Below are 12,651 nucleotides of genomic sequence, written 5' to 3'. Positions count from 1 at the left end.
ATTCAAGAAATGTAATGGGTAATTGAAAGAAAATGGTTTAGAATCACTTACCAACAATTTGGGGAAGGAATGACTCTTGAAAATCGCCCCTCACCGTTTGGTTTTTGAGAAAAATGAATTTTTTTGCAAAAATCTCGTTTTGGATTCTGTTAAGTGCTGGGCGACAGTGTTCATCGCGTTCGCGAGAGCACTGTCGCGTTCGCGAAGTGTATGGGATGACAAGCCTTCACGTTCGCGAGGCAGTGCTCGCGTTCACGTAGGCTACCATTCCCTGGTCTTCGCGTTCGCGAGACATTGCTCGCGTTCGCGATGAAGAAAAGGCTAACTCCCCCTCCCCAGTGCCTAACGCTACGCGTTCGCGATGAGCATTGTCGCGTTCGCGAAGGGTAATGCCCCCATTGCTTCGTGTTCATGACCAAGCCTTTGCATTCGTGAAGAAGAAATCCTCAGCTGTCCAGTTTACTCTTCGCGTTCGCGAGAGTACCTTCGCGAACGCGAAGAAGGACATGCCAGAACATAGATTCTGCAGAAAAACCAGATTTTCAAAGTCCAAAACATCCTGTGGCCTATCCGAAACTCATCCGAGCCCTCGGGGCTCCAAACCAAACATGCACACAAGTCTAAAAATATCATACGAACTTGCTCGCACGATCAAATCGCCAAAATAAGACCTAGAACTCTAAATTTAGCACCAATTCAAATGAAATTCTCAAGAACACTTTAAAACTTCTAATTTCTCAACTGGACGTCCGAATCACGTCAAATCAACTCTATTTCTCACCAAATTTCACAGACATGTCTTAAATATCATAATGAACCTGTACCAGGCTCCGGAACCAAAATATGGACCCGATACTAACAATGCCAAATATCAATTAATTCTTAAAAACAAATAATTTCCAAACTTTTAATTTTTATCAAAAATTCATAACTCAAGCTAGGGACCTCCAAATTCGATTTCGGGCATACGACCAGGTCCCATAATTCGATACGGACCTATCGGGATTGTGAAAGTACGGATCCGGGCCCGTTTACCAAAAATGTTAATCGAAGTCAACTAAAATCAACTTTTAAGGCAAAAATTCTTATTTTCATCAGTTTTCAACATAAAAGCTTTTCGGAAACCTTCCTGGGCTGCGCACGCAAATCGAGAAGGGTAAAAATAAAATATTTAAGGCTTAAGAGCGCAGATTCGAGTTCTAAAATATAAGATGACCTTTTGGGTCATCACAGTACCGATATAGCCTGTTATTCCGGTTCAGCCTGAGGTCATGCCAGGGGAATCAAAAGTAGAACAAAAGAGACTTGAGAGGTTTAAGAAGTATAATCCACCTACTTTCAGTGGCACAGCTTCAGAGGATGCGCAAGGATTTCTAGAAAAGTGTCATCGTATTCTCCGCACCATGGGTATTGTGGAAGTGAGCGGAGTTTCCTTTATTGTACTTTTAATTATTATTCAAATAATATTGAGTATTCGATCCTTGAGATCATTTTATGTATTCAGTTAGAGTTCGTGACTCAGTATTACCAGTCTTGGGTGATTGTTGTATTCATATTTATTTCCGCTGTTAGTTTTGATTACTTAAAAAATGGCTTGAAATGTAATTGAAATCGGCTTACCTAGTCTTAGAGACTAGGTGCCATCACGACGCCTGAGGTGGAATTTTGGGTCGTGACAGTCTCGGAATCGGGTAAAAGTCACAAAATATGAATACCCATTCACTCACGAGTTCACTCGTACCAAAATTATCCAAATCCGATATCCAAATCCGAATCGAAACTCGGAAATTTATTTGAAGAACTTATCCCATTTTTCTCAAATTCCTCAAACCAAATCCAAAATTAAAGGATAAAATTAATGATAGATTAGTGGGATATAACCAAAATAGAGTATAGAATCATTATCCAATCGATGTCTCTGAAAATCTCTCAAAATCTCGCCCAAATATGAGCTCTCAAACTCAAGTTTTAATAAAAATGGCCAAACCCTCGTTTTGAAATGATATAAGTCTACCCAGTGATTCCTTAATTGAGATCGCGGGAATAGCCTCGTGATCGCGAAGAACAACTTCGCTGTCCCAGGACTTAACCCTACACGAACACATAAAACACCAAGCGAACGCGATGTACTAGCTCTCAGACTTACGCGATCGCCAACGTCCTCACGCGTTCGCGATGGGCAAAGCGCGTGGCACAGCTTTAGCCTCCTTAACTCTACGCGAACGCGACCTTGGCCACGCGTTCACGAAGTACCACTTCACATCACTACGCGTTCGCATCCTTCTCCGCGAACGCGAAGAACAAAACTTCCTCTGTCCAGCTAAGCCTACGCGATCGCTACCCCTCTCTCGCGATCGCGTATAAGGAAACCAGATGCACCAGATCACAAAACTTCAGTCGTTTCTCTAAGTCCAAAACGCATCCGATAATGATCCGAAATATACCTGAGGCTCCCGGGACCTCAATCAAAGATACCAACAAATCCTAAAATACCATACGAACTTAGTCAAGCCCTCAAATCATATCAAACAACATTAAAAACACGAATCACCCTCCGATTCAAACTTAATGAACTTGAAACTTTCAATTTCTACAACCGATGCTGAAACCTATCAAACCACGTCTAATTGACCCCAAATTTTGTACACAAGTGAAATTCAACCCTACGGACCTACTCCAACTTTCAGAATCGGAATCTGACACCGATATCAAAAATTTCACTACCGGTCAAAATCTCCAAAAATTCGACTTTCGCCATTTCGAGCCTAAATGAGCTACAGACCTCCAAAATACAATCCGGACACACCCCTAAGTTCAAAATCACCCAACGAAACTAACGAAAATCTATTTCGAAGTCGTCTTCACACAGTTCCGACTACGATCAAAAATTCTAAGACTTAAACTTCTGTTTAGAGACTAAGTGACATAATTCACTCCGAAACCACAACAACAACCTCCCGGCAAGTTACATAAGCAGAAAAAGATACGAAAAAAGCAGTAAACAGGGGATCGGGGCTATAACTCTCAAAACGACTGGCCGGATCGTTACATCCAAGAACTTGTTTTATTACCTCTTTTGATCGATTTTATTATAGATATTACATGATCTAAAAATTGTGTTACTTATAAAGAATAAATATTAACAAGTGACGTCCCAAAATTTTGACAATTTTATCAGTTCAATTAAACAATTCTCCTTATCTCATAAAATAGTCATTATAGAACACTATGGTACTGTTTTAGATTTTTCATCATAAAAGTTTAAGGAATATTAATTTTAAAGTGTGGTGTACAAATTTATTACTTTTTGAAAGTTATATGTCTTTGTTGAAGTTCAGCTACGAGTTTTTTTTCCAATCTTTGATCTTCAGAGATTGAAATTTTCTGAAATAGCAATTTACTTCAAATTTACTTTAGGATAATTTAATTGTTTTACCTTTCTTTAATATTTATACTATTCGTGTATTGTTATTAATTGTTTGAAATTCCCATGATGAAGAGGTCATCAAGAATATAACGCCATAGTCGTCACTTTTGTTGTATAACCTAATAGGCATAAAACTTGTGGTTAATGAAAAAGTTGTCAAAGTTAAATCATTTGATAATAAACCTTTATTTTGTACTAATAAGAAAAGTTGAAAAGAAAATATATGGAGATAATGGACTGACTTGCGGTACGATATGGTGTTGTAACCCATGTAAACTATGTATTATATATTGTGGGTCCAATGCATTACGAGATAAATTTAACTACTCTGTTCAATTTTTATTACGCATCCAAGTATTTTTGTTGAATTTTCTTTTGAATAAAATTTTAAATATTTAGATCGACTTTTACGATCGTACTGCCGTGTTGGTACTAAAATACTTGTGTACAGTTGATTTCAGGTATACTCGCAATAACAACTGAAATAGAATTGACAAACAAACGTGTGCCATGTAACGATTTAAGAAAATCTGATTTTCAAATAAGAGCCTTATTTAAAATAGATTAATCAAAGTAGTACATTGATAAATGTTCGAAAATCATGTTGTATCAATGTACTAATCGTATGAAAGCGCAAGATAAAAAAAATGACACTAATTGTATCCAAGGTTCTTTTCGGATATTCTTTTAAATATTCAATAATTTTAGATTTTATTGCGCTAAAATATAATTAAACTTATTTTCATTTAAATACATATTGCATTTATTTGGACGTTTTTCTATTATACATAGTTTATAATTATTGTGTACAATTCTTTTATTAAAAGGCGCACGTATCTTAAAATTAGTTATTATAAAAGCACGAATATTTTATATTAAATGTTGAACGATTAAAATATCTCCAAAATATTGACCGACTTTTTTGCTCTTTCAAAGTTAACTAATTCATTCAAACAACTGACTTGATATTGTGTAAATTTGGTAATATTAGGACTTTTGATATCAGCTAAAATTTGATTTCTATGAATATTCTTCCATTTTTATAGGAATCTAAATTTGAAAAGGATCGGATCTTTGCAAAAAGAATTGCAGGTATGAATTTTAGCCAAGCAATGAATATTTAATGCATAAATTCTTCTAAATTTTCTTTTATTTTCCTTTAGAGTAACTTCTATAGAGATTTATTTAATACTTTGGTTGGCCAATTAATTAATTTCATCTGACAAAGTATTATTTGCTAATATATTTTGTATATATGCATATTTGATGCTATGTGTATATGGTGATAAAACTATGTCGTGCATTCCATAAACTTTTTCTTAAGTGCTCCTTCGCTATGTTGCATCCTCTCCAGATGAAACATGGAATCTTAAGATTTATTTTGACTGAGTTAAATTTTAGTGTCTCATAAATGTCATAAGTTTAGATAAGTTCTAAAAATTATGCCAATTATTCGCACTTTATACATTATTTGTCTGAGATAAAATAAATAGTCTTTTTAGGCTAATCATTCAAATATGATATATAATTGATTATTACGGAAGAGAATTGATTAAGGGAGGATGTGGAGAGAAGAATTTAGTGAGATTTTCATGAGGTATGGAATATTTTGATATTTTTTTGCATACGAAATGATAGATCATACTGTCTCGCTTGAGAACTTGACTTACATAATACAATCACCTCCCTTTTTTGTTGGATCTTAGATCTTGGATTGGCTAAAGGTTTGGAGACCGAGACACCACATGTAATCCTTTTCGCTGATTTTTAGTTTAATGACATTTTATGTACTATTTGTTGTCGTTTTTTAATTATCAAATTATTTTTAGGAGTTTTTATCAAACTTTTTTAGAATTTATAAATATTATTTCTGGTAATGTTATGGCTAGGTGATTCATCTAATTGAGAAGTTCATGGTCGAAGCGAGTGATGCGTAGGTTAAACTTGTCACAATTTAAACTATAGAGTATCATAATTGAATTTGATAACAAGCTACAAGGTAATGAGTTTTATTTGGACAAGATGACATGTTTGCATATAACCTTCTTCTACTTCTCTTCCTCCTTCTTACTCAATATTTTTTTGAATTTTGAAAGTCAACTTTTCAGATATAGGTATGTAGCTCCCATGGTGTGAGTTCCATAAAACTAAAACAAAGAATCATTCAAAATATGCCTTAGATATGCGATTATATTTTCCCACTTTTAATATAGGATCTTCCATATGCCTTCTTCTTTATTTTAGGTTGTGGCTATCTGAATTATTAAAAACTTTTGGATCTTTGGAAGCCAGCAATTCAAGACATAATTTTAATAAGTTTTTATTTTATGCTTTTGCAGCTATATACATTTTTTTTTATTTTGCAAAGTGAAGTTTATCTAAATTAGTCTATCTACTTGAAAATTATATAACGGAACGCCTTGTAGTTCATAAGTTATCGATTTTTATTTAAATTTTATATTTTCTTTATAGTATCATCCTTCAAGTAGAATCGAGACTAATCTTAATCTCAACATTATTTCTACTTATATTTTTGAAATATTCATAAATTTAATAATGTTATAATTTCATCTCATTTTGTAGTACTTATATATCCCTAATATAAACAACGTAACATACTTTATAATGTCTGTCTTCCTCAAGATGAAGAAAGTAAAAACTTTTTTAGAAAGGATTGTATAAAAAAAGCAACAAAAAAATTATTTATTGGAAAACAATTACGTAGGATTTTATTTGCTAGAGGAATTATGTTTGAAAGACAACAAATTTTAATTATTTAGCATAAAAGAACCATAAACGGAAAACGCATTTAATAATATAAATTTTAGTTTGTCTTTTCTTAAATATTTGGAGAACATTTAGTTTCATTAAAAATTAATATATTAATTAAGATCAATCTGCTATGTTGTCGGTGACTAATTAATTAATAATTATATAATTAATATATTAATCAAGATCAATCTGCTATGATTGTCGGTGACTAATTAATTAATTATATGAGAGTCTAAATAGTAGTAAGATGTTTAGATAAATAGCAAGGGTAACATTGTTGACAAATTCAGCGACCAAAAGCTTCTTTTCCTTCATATGACAAAACGACACAACACGAAGCAAGTTTTAGGATATACTATTAGACATAGTATTTTGTTTTATTCTTTATGCAATACTTATTTATTTAACTTATTCAATTCAATAAAGTACTATTTTAAATAGATCATTTGTTATATGTGTATCCTTTTAGTTATGTAGTAGACAATTTAGTGTATAGAGTCTTAACTCATGCACAGAAGATTAAATTGTCGGTTCACATAATTAATAAACTATGTTCACAATCAAAGATATTATTGGACAAAATATCTTGATGATTGTTGCACAAGATTATGGTATAATTTGTCTTGATTATGGGAGTGGTTTTACTCCGACTTCTTGTGCTAGTATACTTAGTGTATATTGAACGAACTAAATAGAGAAAAGATATTTTTGTACTGAATATATATAAAATATTTTCTCTAATTTATTAAATGAGCTTATACTCCTAATCTTGATATAATTATTATAATCAATGTAATTTATTTAGTGTTTTGATTTATCAAAAGGTACGACTCTATTCAGAGTTAGTGTATGTCTGATTGGACAATAACGAATAATATTTGTGACATAATAATTAGTTGATAGAATCCATGACTTGGTTTTGAGTTTGACGATACCCCTTTATGTGAGCTTATAAGTTTTCATGTGAAAGCCCGGCCGGTGAATTTTGTATCCATCACATGAAATGGTTTAAGCGAAATTATAAAGGACTTAATTGGTTGATTAAATTAAATTTTCAGTGATTTAATTTAATTAACTGGTATTTGAGATCTTAACACGGGGAGTTAAAATAAGTGTTACTGAATTTTTAAAATTCATATTGAGGAGTTCAATTGCAGTTTTTTAGTAGAATAAACTGTAATTAATTATAGTAAGAATTAATTCATGCTAATTTCGAATTAATGCTATAATTAGTAGCATCTTATTATTTTTGTGGTCCCTGCTATACCTAATAAAAACCTGAATTTAGCTTGGGTAAAAAGTGACTTGGAAGAAAAGTCATCCGGTAGAGTTAGAGTAGGATTCTACTTGTGCAAGTAGAATCCTACATGTTTTTGGAGTAGATTTTCGGCCAAAAACTAGTCTACTTAAGGAAGACTAATTTCACCCAATAACTCACTTTTTAGAGTTGTATTGTTCTTGCTCACTCAAAGAAAAATCATCCAAAGTTTTACTAGGCATATAGCAGAAGACTGCAGCCCTGGATTCTAGCTGTGTGGAGGATTTTTGCAACGATTTCAAGAGGTTAGTGCTTCTAATCTAGCAATCATAGCATTGTCTAGTTTACATGTATTTGATGCCTGGATTGTATGCTTGCCTCCGATGCGCATGTTCTAGCAACTGGTATCAGACGTCGTCTTACATCTAACTAGATAATGTAATACAGCATGAATAGAGTAATATTAAAACGTGTTGTTTAATGATACATGTTTGGTATGATTATTCTATGTCAAAAATGTGATTGTATTTATTAGTATTTTAATTCTGAAATTATGAATTAATATACATATGCATAAACAGTGGTGTTATATTTAATGACAATCTGTTTAAATACGTTTTTTGATGAATAGCAGTGTTGGTTTTAATAAAAACGTGACTGTTTTTCAGAGTACTATTAAATCTGTAATTATGGATTAATACATATATGCATAAACAGTGGATTAATACTATTAATATGTTTTAGTTGCGTTTTTTGTCCATAATCACAGTGATATATTAATAAAAACGTGTCTGTTTTGAATGCTTTTAGTTCTGAAATTATGGATTAATATACGAATTATGAACAGTAGCGTTTGGAACGGTGAAAGGCATTCCATAATTCTGTTTGAACACGTTTTTATTAAATAATAATAAAAATATTATTTTGAGTTCTGAAATCATATTTTAATATACATCAGTATATTATATTATTTGAACCAGTCAAAATAATTAAAACCCTTAAAAACGCCAAAAACAGAATTCTACGAATAGGTCATGAATTTGGAATTCTGAAATTCTGTCGAACTCCGATTGACCTCAAATTTGGTAGGTTCATCGGAAACGGCCCAGTGAGCAATACACATCAGCTTTGCTCATGATGTACGTCATTTTTTGGGCATTCAGGGTCGTTTAGATGGATTTTTGGCCATTTTTCTATTTTCTGGAAATTGTTTTATAAAAGAATTTTTTTATAAAAGAATTTTTTTTAAAAGAAACAATGATGGTAGGGTTCAATTCTCATGGTTTTCAATCATGTTTTACAGTAATATAATGAATTTATATATTGACATAGGTCTTCTTCCACATCGGATAAGTTCATTATAAATGATTACTGTAGTTTTGCCTCTAGTTATTTGATTACTTGTATTAACTCTCCAACTGAGTTACATGTTGATTCAATAAAACTAGAGTTTATAAAAGTGATATTTACCTATCTTAAATTAACAGTTTACTCTCCATCTGAGTTGGTCCTGTTTTAATTTATGGGGTAAATATCTTACATAACTCATATATTTTGCCTGAATAGTTAAGTTTCCCTAATGAATCTAACTATTCAATGAGCATGGTTATATGTGTAATGTGATGTTTTTGAATTGAATTATTCTAAATACATAACTAATGACCTATTTAATGTGAATATCTCTTAGATTAACCATGTCTTCATTCAACCCACTTACCTCAATTTTGAACCAAAATAAGTTAGAAGGACCGAATTATGTTGACTGGAAAAGAAACCTTGATATTGTCCTAACTGCTGAAGGTTACAAATTTGTAATCACTGATGAGTACCCAGAAAAACCTGAAAATGCTACTGATGATTAGGTTAAGGCCTATGACAAATGGGTCAAGACTGATGAGATGGCGTGATGTTACATTCTTGCCTCTATGGCGAATATTTTGCAACATCATCATCAGTCTATGGGGTCTACTTACGACATGCTCGAAAGTCTCAAAGAGATGTTCGGTGAGCAAAATCGTGCGGCTAAGAAGACTGCCATGAAAGCCCCTTTGAACACCAAGATGGCTGAAGGATCATCGGTCAGGGACCATGTTCTGATGATGATGAGTCTACTGAATGAACTGGAGGTCCTTGGAGCTGTGATTGATAAGGAATCTCAAGTTGAGATGGTCTTACAGACTCTGCCTGACAGTTTTCAACAATTTTGCTTGAACTATAACATGAATAAAATGGATTTGTCACTGCGAAATTATTGAATGAGCTGCAAGCGGCAGAATCTATTATCAAACAGCAAGCTCCAGTTGTGGTACTCAATGTTGAGAAAGCTTCAGTTTCTAAGTCGAAAGGCCATAAGAAAAAAGAAGAAGACTCAAAAGGTCTTGGCACCTGGAGGTGCGTCTGGTGAGAAAAAAAACCCAAAGGAAAGTGCTATCATTGCAAGCAACCTGGGCATCACAAAAAGCAATGCCCTGCCTATCTGGCAAAGTTGAATAAGCAAGGTAATTCAAATTTATATGTCTTTGAAACTTGTTTAGCGGCTGTCTCTACCATATTTTGGTGTGTAGATTCAGGAGCCACTAATCATATATGCATTACTTTGCAGGGGCTTCAGGAAACGCGACGGCTAAGTGAGAATGAAATTTGCGTTTTTCAAGCCAATGGCGAGCCAGCACCAGCTTTAGCATTAGGAGATATTAGAGTTTCGTTTAGTAGTGATAGAGTTTTAGTTTTGAAAGATGTTCTCTATGTACCTTCTATTAGAGGGAATTTGATTTCGGTCTCGAAAATAATGGATGTTGGTTATAATATTTATTTTGCTAATAACTCTGTTGTTATTAAGTTTTATAAACGTTTTATCTACACTGCTGCTAGAGTACATGACATTTTCATTCTTGATATATCTCCTCCTCATGTTCTACAACAACCAAAATAATTAAACAACATTAATCTGCCACATAAAAGAAAATGTATTTCTGAATTGAGCCAAACTTATTTATGGCACTTACGTCTAGGTCATATAAATCTAAATAGAATTTCGAGATTGGTCTCTGATGGACCTTTGAGTTCATTGAAAGTGGAGACACTGCCAACATGCGAATCTTGTTTAGAAGGTAAAATGACCAAGAGACATTTTCCCTCAAAAGGAAATAGAGCCAGCAATAAGTTAGAATTAATTCACTCTGATTTGTGTGGCCCTATAAATATACAAGCAAGAGGTGGTTTTGAGTATTTTGTGACTTTCACAGATGATTACTCAAAATATAGATACATTTATCTGTTGCGCCGTAAGTCTGAATGCTTTGAGAAATTCAAGGAATTTAAGACGGAAATGGGGAAACGACATGATAAATATATCAAAACATTGCGATCTGATCGTGGTGGTGAATACCTTTCTGCGGAATTCATTAAATACTTATCAGATTCTGGAATTACATCTCAATTATCTGCTCTAGGAACACCACAATAAAATGGTGTGGTAGAAAGAAGAAATAGGACCCTTATGGAGATGGTTAGATCAATGTTAAGTTATTTTGATTTGCCTTCTTCCTTTTGGGGATATGCTTTAGAAACAACAAATTACATTCTAAATTTGGTTCCTTCAAAGTCAGTACCTTCAACTCCAGTAGAATTGTGGACTGGGCGCAAGCCAAGTTTACGGCACATTTGGGTTTGGGGTTGTCCAGCACATGTGCTGAAAGGGAAAGCGGATAAATTGGAATCGAGGACAGAAGTATGCATTTTTATTGGATATCCAAAAGGAACTAAAGGCGGTTTATTTTATTGTCCCAAAGAAAAGAAGGTAATTGTTACGACAAATGCTAGATTTTTAGAAGAGGACTATTTAATGAACCATATTCCTAGAAGTAAACTAGTTTTATAAGAATTAAGTAATAGAGTAACTAATGACTCATCTATGGAACGTATCCCGGAAGCCAATATTGACATACCACTGCATTATCTGTAACGACCCGGTCAGTCGTTCCGAGAGTTATAGCCCTGTTTCCCCATTTCTGCTTCTTTATGTGTTGTTCAGTTGTGTTGAGTTGCATCGAGTTGGTAGGTTTGGGTCCGGAGTAGTTTTGGAGTGAAATGAGACACTTAGTCCCTTAGTTAGAAAGCTAAGTTAGAAAAGTCAATCGGAAGTTGACTTATGAATAAACGAACTCATTGGATAATTTTAGACTTAGGAGTGCATCCGGAATGTGATTTAGTGGTCCGTGATAGAATTAGGCTTGAATTGGCGAAAGTTGAAAGTTTAGAAGTTCTTAGGCTTGAATCTGAGGTTGATTTGGTGTTTTGGTGTTGTTTTGGGTGTTCCGAAGGTTCGACTAAGTTCGGGTAGTGATATATGACTTGTTGGAATTATTTGTTGAGGTTCCGAGGGACTCGAGTGAGTTTCGGATAAGTTTGGGTTGTATTGCGCTCGTTTTTCTTATGTTTCGACGTCGTTTCTTCCAGCATAAATGGTACCACATTAAGCAAATGAGCTATGATTTCTGTTTTGATAGAAGCATTAGATCCGTATCGTAATTATGGAGCCATAGCAAAAAAGAATCGTCGAATTTGGACATCGTATGAGGAATTTATGGTCATTTTACTAAATATTGGGTTGCCAGATTTTTCAGATTAATTACGAAATTGCCACTGAGTTCGTATTTTAAAATCTGCACTATTTGCAAATATTAAAACCTACATATCTTCTTCATTATAAGGGCAAATTGAGTGATTCAAAAGCCTAACTTGACTATAATTTCACAAGGAATCTATTGGAGGCATAAAAAGTAAGTTTCTGGATCATTTGATACGAGAAACGAGGCAGAATAACTGGCAGACAAATATATAAAACGAGAGTTTGTTCATTCGGTCATATTTTGAGTTGGGGAGCTCAGATTTGGGCGATTTTGGGAGCGATTTTCACCATAAGGATTGGGTAAGTGTTCTCTACTCAGTTTTGGTTATATTTCATGAATCCATCTTCGTTTTTGGGATTTGATTGATGATTTCAAAGTGAAATTGAGGGAGTTAGGGTTTGAGTTTTGAAGAGTTTATGTGAGGATTTGAGGAACCAAACGGAGTCCGATTTTAATGAATTTTATATGGTTAGACTTGGGAGAGGACGAGATTTATTATTCTGCCATTTTTTTTTACTGGTTTCGAGATATGGGGCCGGGTTTTGGCCGATTTCGGATTTTTG

General features: G+C 33.7%; 1 protein-coding gene across 1 annotated transcript; it reads left to right on the top strand.

Moving 5' to 3' along the window:
• Positions 1-9,382: 9,382 nt before the first annotated feature.
• LOC104094982 (uncharacterized) lies at positions 9,383-9,712 on the top strand. The gene has a single exon (XM_018770368.2). The coding sequence runs from the start codon at positions 9,383-9,385 to the stop codon at positions 9,710-9,712; it is 330 nt and encodes a 109-aa protein (XP_018625884.2).
• The last annotated feature ends 2,939 nt before the right edge of the window (positions 9,713-12,651 follow it).

Source organism: Nicotiana tomentosiformis, chromosome 3, assembly GCF_000390325.3.
Source record: "Nicotiana tomentosiformis chromosome 3, ASM39032v3, whole genome shotgun sequence".
Classification (NCBI taxonomy): Eukaryota; Viridiplantae; Streptophyta; class Magnoliopsida; order Solanales; family Solanaceae; genus Nicotiana; species Nicotiana tomentosiformis.
The sequence above is the reverse complement of the archived record's forward strand: the minus strand, read 5'-3'. Positions and strand labels throughout refer to the sequence as shown.